Below are 7,960 nucleotides of genomic sequence, written 5' to 3' on the forward strand. Positions count from 1 at the left end.
AATGCTATGTGCGAGTTTTTCAACATCGCACATAGTGTTGATTATTCCTGGGCTGACAAGAGAAGACACGAGGACATTTCCCTGAAGTGAAATGTTAACAAGATAAATAAGGTTATCAGGCTCTGGTCTAAGATTAGGGTCAGGATAACCTTTCAAGATTGGCTAAGAACTAATAAGAAAAACATTTTCAGTACACTTATCCTCTTTGATGTGGTTTAACTGAAATCCCCATCCTGCTACTCTCATCAAGTTAATATATTTATTGTCTTGGGAGTGAGAGTCCACAGCTGCAAGTTTGGATAGCCCAATCAGAGATGCCACCTCGAACTTCCAGAGCCACACTCAATGCCCGAATGACTTGACTAGAACGCCATCCCTGTCTGGTGTCCCAATTGGCAACAGCAGTTAAGGCAAAAAACCCAGCAGTCCTTGAGTATACAAATCATAGTTTGTACCCATGATTCTGTTAATTGTACATAAGGTGAACTTAAGAGTTTGGACTTTGTAGAAATTACAAGTCACTCTGCATGTCTAGGGATAGGTAGCAAGAATCTTGGGTTCTCCCATAAGGCAGGACTGCCTTGAAATCCTGGCTCTCATACTTGTTAACTGTGTGACTGTGGACAAGTTACTTAAAACCTCTGTGCCTCAGTTTTCTCTTCTGCAAAATAGAGATGGTAATAACGGTGGTACCTAAAAGACTGTCAGGACCAAAAGAGAGAATGCATGCAAAATAGTACATAGAAAGTGCTCAACAAATAATAATTATCTGGTGTCTCTTTTTGCCCCACTCCCGCTATTCCTATTAAATAATAAAATACCAGAGGAGATGATTAAGACTCAGCTCTAAGAATTATTTCTTCTCTAACACTTGATGAATGGTTCATAAAGTTGACAAATGCTCTGATCAGCCCTGGAAAAAGGAGCAGGGTGTTCTGGGGCCAGGGGTGAGGGTCCTAGAATTTACATAGGCAAACATGCCACATGGCATCAGGTAGAAGCAGGCTGAGTGCCAGGAGCAGCCAGCTGGGTCTTCAAGCTCCAAGTGACCCTGGCCCTCAGCAAAGAGCTACACAACAATTAGTTATTATCTTTTATTTACTCAAATACATTTACAGGTGAATCTAGCAAGTTAAGTCCCTCTTAAACTCAGTTCACTCCTTGCATTCCATCCATCCTCCAGGCATCTGCTGAGAGCAGGGTTCTCTGCTTAATTCCATAATGGAGTAGAACTGAGTCACCATTATGTACACGTCCAGCCCAGTTGGGACCCTTTGGTCAGTAAGTCAATGAGGCATCCTTCAGATTCCATGACTTCTGTTTGGGAAGGAGGAACACAGGCAGTAGTAACAATAGAACATTGTCCTCAAGTCAGACACCCAGAAAATTGAATTAGAAAAGAAGGACAAGAAAAAAATTGAATTAGAGAAAGAGGGTAGTAGGGAAGATACAATTGGAGGCAGCCAGCCAAATGCTTCCCACATCACTGGAAGGAATCAAACATGTGAGAGCCCATGGCCCAGGTGGATAGGCCCTCAAGTGTTTGTCCATGCTGAATCTGAAGGTCAATGGGACGGAGAGTCATCTTTCATGGATAGCTACTCAGAAGTCTGCTCAGTGCTTGAGTCCAAGGAATTAGAGGGCTGGCAGATCACATAGGCTTTGAGGATCAAGAGATAAGTTTCCTTGAACTTCTTTATTTTATAAGCATAGACGATAGGGTTCATCATGGAGTTAGCATGGGACAGCAGGATGCCCAAGTACAGCACAACTTGTGGTACTTCACCATTAAAGTAGATGATACAATTGATGACGGATAAAGGCAGCCAGGACAAAGCAAACAAGAAAAGAACCAGAAACAGAGACTTGGCTGTCTTGAACTCCCGTCCGTAAAATGCACCTGTCTCTTTGGAGTTAGAAAAGTTCTGATTGAGTTTGTTCCGGATGACATAGAAGATGTCAAGGTAGATGGCACACATGACAACCAGGGGAATGAAAATCCAAGTGAAGAAGCTGAAGTAGACCATGTAGTCCATCCTCATGACGGAACGGAATTGGCAGGAAAGGAAGGTGAGATTTCTGTGGTACTCTGAGTTCAGTTTCACGTTCCAGCCAAACATGGGAGTCAATCCCACCAGGAATGACACCAGCCAGCAAAGGCCCAGAGCCAACCATATTCTTCTTTGAGTGGTGACCCTCTTGTATCTGTTTGAATTGAAGAGAGTTGGTGAGTTCACAGCAGGAATTGCTAATGGGTGGGGGGAGTTGGAGCTGGAGGGTGTTGGTATTCTATGGTGATTTCAGCTAAACTCTACTGGATATGAAGACAAGATGAGCAGACAATGATTAGAGAAAACTCCAGCAAAGTTCTCTGGGAACTTTTCTAAAGAAGTACAACCTCCAAAGCAGCAGGAGTACGTTGCCTAGAGTCAGGGGCTTGCGTACCCCATTCACAGTTCCATTTCCAGCCCAAGAATTCTCCAGTCCCTGGGAGGTAAGAGTTATCAATCAAAGTCTCCTGGGATCGCCTTACCTGGGGAGAAATAATCTGCTCAAAGCATGTTTGCCTGCTGTGCTCTGCACTGGTTTTTTTGTTTGTTTGTTTTGTTTTTTGGCTGTTGTGCTGCTGTCCATAAATTAGACTCTGCCTGTCCCACACTTACCCCCTACCTGTGTCTGCCCCTGCTTCTCTATTTGCACCACACTTGGGGTTTGAGTTAGACTCCACTCTCATGGAGTTGCAAAAGTCATGTTGAGGTGCTTCCAGGACCTTAAAAGACTCATCCAATCAAAAGTCACCATTTCTCCTTAAACCATTCTTCCTGACAACATTCTACACAGGCTATAAGAAGGAAGCAGATTTTGTTAAGTACTGGCTATGTACTCAGTAGACTTTCTCTCAATAAAATCTCATGATAAACTGGAGATATTTTTATGACAATCTCCATTTCACTGATGGTAATGGTGAAAATCATAGAAGTTACAGCTACCATTTACTGAGCACAGACTGTGTGCTGGGTATTTTTCTAAGAGCTTTACGTGTATTAACTCATTTGACCTTATGGGGAAGGTGCAATTATCATCCCCATTTTATAGGTGAAAAAAATGAAACAGACAAGTTAAGCAACTTGTAGAAGCTAAAAGTGTTGGAGCTAAAATGGAATGGAGGTGAATCTGAGTTCAGAGCATCTTAACACTATGATGGGGAACTGAGACGCAGAAAGCTAAATAACTTGCCCAAGATCAGATCTCAAGATCTGGGATTTGAACCCAGGCTCGTTTGTATCAAAAGTTGTCTGTAGCTCCCTCACCATGCTCTTTCCCCAAGAGAAGAGAGGAGCAACAAGATACCAATGTAATTCAGGACACCTGGGGAATTAGATTTCTTCATTTGGCAGTCTGTTCTGTTCACATGGTCACATGAAAAGTTACTACTTTCTGCAATGGAGAACTTTTTTGGTCCCCTTCTCAACATGGAAGAGGAAGCAAAATTAAAATAACTTTAAAATAGCCTACATTTGCAAAGAAGAGAAACATCAGTTTACCTCCTTCTTTTCTCTCTGCTTATGTTATCATCTAGTATGTTTCTATCATTTCTAAAAGTCAAGAGCATTTTTCACTAATTAAAGATGCATCGATTTTTTATCATCTTTAGCCCGCCAGGGTATTGAGCATATACTCCTGTAGTCAGTGGGGAGGGATTGGAGTGTTCCTCTGTTTCTAGTTCCCAAGTCTCTCCTCATCGTTGTTAAACCCTTCACACACCAAATGGTGAAGAGAACCTCTTTCAAGCTAAGAGGCCAATTTGGATTTGTTTCCACTCAAAAAGTGTGAGATCTGGAGGTTTTAGCCCCATTTCCCAGGCACCTCTATCACTGCCCCACACCACCCCTCTCCAAGCAAGTTACCTGACCGTGAGCTTGACCCGCAGGTATCGGTCCACGGCAATGGCTAGCAAGGACATGATGGAGGCGTGGGTGAAGATCAGCAGCAGGCAGGCCATGAGAAGGCAGCTATAAAAGTGGATTGTGACACCCAGGCTGATGACAATGGCCAAAGGCATGACCAGCACCCCGACAGCAATGTCAGCCAGGGCTAGGGAGACAATGAAGTAGAAGGTGGTGTTCTGCAGGCTGGGGTTCAGTTTGACCACCCAGATGACCAGCACATTGCCCACTATGGCACAGAGCCCAATGAGAATCTCCACAGTGATGTAGGTAGCATTGGCCAAGGACACGGCAGTGCTGTTGACAGGCATCTCGCTTTCCAAGTGGAGCCTCCCAGGTGACATGTGTGCCAACAAGATCCGTGTGGACAAGTCAGCCTAGCTCTCGCCAGACATCTTGCCAGAGGTCCAGGTGCAGCAGCCACAATCCAGAACTCACAACTCGCCCATTCCTTCTCTTCTCTGGTGGAACCCCCTCTCCCCCTCTCCTTAGAGACAGTCCATTACAGGGCCATCACTTTCAGCCCCAATGCAGGCCGTACACCCCTGGGCTCCCAGAAGACTGGAGAACAGTTCTACGTGGGCTGAAAGTGAAAATGATGCTGCTCTTAGTTCCCCTGCCCCTGGAGGGCTACTAAAGCTCCATCAAGATAAACAATGTTCTTCAGTGGTGTTTCAGGAAGTGAGATGGGCCAAGAGGAAGCACAGAGCCAGGAACACTCAGCAAGAAGGTGGAAAGAATGGGGGCTGGGTGGGGGCATGTTCATGGCATGGAGAAGACTCAGCATTCATTTACTCAGGGACTAGATAAGAATGTCACTCTGGGTGAGAGAGGAGCTGGGAACACTGACTACGTAATATTCTGGCTTTCTGCTAGCTTATCAGAAAGATCGCGCAATGAGGAGGCAAACAGAACACACAGAAGAGAAAGAAATAGACTTTGGTGGCAGGCTCCTAAACTTAGCCAGAATGTACTCTTTCTAAAGAGCACATGACATAGACTGACTGTGTCCCCCCAAAACTCATAGGTTGAATTCTGACCCTCAAGTCAAAGTAGTTGGAGGTGGGGGCTTTAGGAGGTCATGAGGGTGGAGCCCTCATGAATGGGATTAGTGTCCTTATAAGAGAGACCCCACAGAGCTCCCTTGCCCCTTCCACCATCTATGTACCAGGAAGTTGGCTCTCACCAGACACAGGTTCTACCGATGCCTTGATCTTGGACTTCCCAGCCTCCAGAACTGTGGGAAATAAATCTCTCTTGTTTCTAAGTCACTTAGTCTTTGGTATTCAGTTATATTAGCCCAAAGGGACTAAGACAGTGCATAACAGTAAGGACTGAGAATTCGGTCACATGAGTTGACTCTGCTGGGGCATAGCTGGAACCCAGCCTTTGTATCAAAGATTTTTTGCCAAAGAGACAAACTAAGATTCCCTGTTCAAATGAGCAAAACTTCAGCACCTCCCGTAAGCATCACATCTGCTGACCCTCATCTTCCCTTCTCAGCCCACACACCCACCATGCCCTCACACTAGCAACCAGCCTGTGTCAAATCTGTTTGAGGGACAACGGGATGACCAGCCATGCAGAAAGGAGGGAAAGGGCAACATGTACACATGATCACACAGCATACCTCCTGCCCTCTGGCCCCAAGCCCCACCCCTACCCTGCAGGAACAGCCATCTATCTGAAAATCAGACCCTCTCCCTGAAGTTGCTCACCTGGGAACTCCTGGGAATCAGACACTTGAATGCAATTTTTATTTGGAGTCCACCTGGTTCAGGTGTTTCTCAGTGCCGCCCAAAAGGGGTTATTTAGAGAGACAGCAAAAGGAACAGTTGGACCTAAGCCCACACTGTGGATTGAAGGGTTGATAATACTTACTTCTAAGCACAAATCTCTGTAGAGCCAAAAAATAAAATTCGACGATCACAGGAGTGCTGTTCTGGTGTTTACTAACAAGCACCTCTCACTGGGGCACTGGCGAGATGCCTCAGCATGGGGCCTGCCAGGGTCTTCTTTAGTTGTTCTGCTTCGGCATCATCCGTCGACACCCCTACCCCCCCACTCCCCACCCCTGCCGCATCCCAAGTCTGTCTGGTGTACCTTGCTCATCTCTGCTAGACTTGCTCGGGGAGCTGAGCCAACTCCCCAGACATTAAGAGGCAGTCCTCTCCAACTGCATTTCTGTCGCTCCAGCATTTTCCAGTGTTAGCCGTGCCCACATCCTTGCACTTTGGGAACATGAAAGTTGTCACCAGCCTCCAACGTGACCTCTCATAAATGTCTTTACTGCGGCTGCTCTCTTTATCTCTGCTCGGGAGAAGGAAGACATAGAGAGCGATTTCTAGGAGGCTGCGTGCGACCAAAACAAGTCCTTCTCGCTATAAAGCAGTTGTTGAATCTTGGTAACTCACTGCCAACAAGGTACCCCGGCTCCCAACCCTCAGCTACCCAGTAGCACCAAAACCTTATGTGAGAGAAAGACCCTCTGGGGTAGGGATGAGTCGTGTTGCCTGGCGGTGGTGATGGTGTAGCTAAGGAACATTTTTCCTGGAGGGTTTGGTAAGCCCGGGTCCGCCTGGGGTGGCCGAGGACAGAGCGAGTGGGCTCATGGCAGAGTGGGGCACAGACAGCTGCTCTGTGTTTGGGAGCTGGGCAGACAGTGGACAGCTCCTGCATTTAAAGAAAAAAGCCTGTGGCCCTTGTGCAGCTGTGGGCCAGAAGCTCGGGGGAGGGAGAAGGAGGTGGAGGCCAGGGAAAGTCCCTGAACCACAGATCCATCCTACCAGAAGTGAGCCGAGCTGTTAGGGATGGAAGTGACAGCTGGAGCTGGAAACCTTACTGGTGTATGTTTTCAGATTCCAGCCTATTTCCCCTCCTTTAAGACCCAGGTGAGTCCTTCCAGAATCAGCCCATCTCATCTGGGTTAGAGAAACTAAGTAGAAGGGTTTTGCTCCAGGACCGGTCACAAGGGCAGCGTGGTGGGGACAAGGTAGCCTGTGAGACCGTAACACACAGGAACAAGGAGAGACAGGGGACACACTTGGGGCCACCGACCCAGCCACCTCTCCCCAGCCCCTCCCCAGGAATTGTTCCCAGAATCCTCTGCACAAACCTGGGGCATTTCCTCTCCATGAATAAAGGAAGCCCTTCCTTTATATTTTCTGAGTAGACAGAGCCCATCGATACTCAGGGGGCTGATCTGAGGGGTGAGGAGGAAGGCTTTCACAGCCACTTAGCATTTTGGCGTAAGATGGGGCCCTGAGTGTCCTTTTCATTCTAGACCGAACACCAAAGGGCAGCCAGGGAAAGAGGACAGAGAAACCAGGAGGAATTGTCCCCTTTCCCCATCTCCCCACCCCAGTCCGCAGCCACTCTTAGTCAGGGAACTGCCCTCATCACCTCTGAGCCCCCTAACCCAGCCCCAGGTGCAAGTCCCCCTACAGCCTCCATGTTGCCCCCACGATCTAGTCCAGATTCCTTGGAATGGCGTTGGAGACTCTCTGTGTTGGGGTCTCCCAGCCCCTGCAGTCTCCTGTTGCCTGGTCCATCAGGAAACCATAAGTGCCACTGGGCCACGTGTCCCGGGGCTCAGAGCGAGCTCTTTCACTTCCTCTCCCCTACGCACAAGCTCCTTTCTGGCTAGGAAAGCCCTTCTCCTGTGCATCCACCCAGAAAACAAGCACTTTTCCTTCTAGACACTTCTCAAACAGAACCTTGAAGAAAAATTTACAGACCCCACCCGCCCCTGTCCCATGCTGGGTTTATATAATCCCTCCCCTGTTATTCTTTGAGCTCCTGGAAGGCAGGGATCTCCCCTTTTCATTTCTGCATTTCTATGCCTTACCACAATGCCTGGCAGCTACTAGGTGCTCTGGATATTGACAAATGAATGAGTAGGAACCTCAGTGAACCAGGGGCATAAACTTAGCACTGGGAATAGAATACCAATCAGCTAGGACCTGTGAAGCACTTTCCATTATACCAGCTGCTGTGTTGAGCATTTTATACAT

At 47.4% G+C, this 7,960-nt stretch overlaps 1 protein-coding gene across 1 annotated transcript; it reads right to left on the reverse strand.

Moving 5' to 3' along the window:
- Window positions 1-1,598: 1,598 nt before the first annotated feature.
- Window positions 1,599-4,291, reverse strand: ADORA3 (adenosine A3 receptor). Its single transcript, XM_059901085.1, has 2 exons — window positions 3,909-4,291; window positions 1,599-2,205 (listed from the first exon to the last, which is right to left on the reverse strand). The coding sequence occupies exons 1-2, from the start codon at window positions 4,289-4,291 to the stop codon at window positions 1,599-1,601; spliced, it is 990 nt and encodes a 329-aa protein (XP_059757068.1).
- Between the last annotated feature and the right edge of the window lie 3,669 nt (window positions 4,292-7,960).

Source organism: Balaenoptera ricei, chromosome 1, assembly GCF_028023285.1.
Source record: "Balaenoptera ricei isolate mBalRic1 chromosome 1, mBalRic1.hap2, whole genome shotgun sequence".
NCBI classification, from domain to species: domain Eukaryota; kingdom Metazoa; phylum Chordata; class Mammalia; order Artiodactyla; family Balaenopteridae; genus Balaenoptera; species Balaenoptera ricei.

Excerpts from the sequence above, each read along its gene's own strand:
- ADORA3 (XM_059901085.1), bottom strand. The coding sequence starts at position 4,291 with ATGTCACCTGGGAGGCTCCACTTGGAAAGCGAGATGCCTGTCAACAGC. Across the intron at positions 2,206-3,908 it reads CGGGTCAAGCTCACGGTCAG|ATACAAGAGGGTCACCACTC; the intron begins GTAACTTGCTTG and ends CAATTCAAACAG.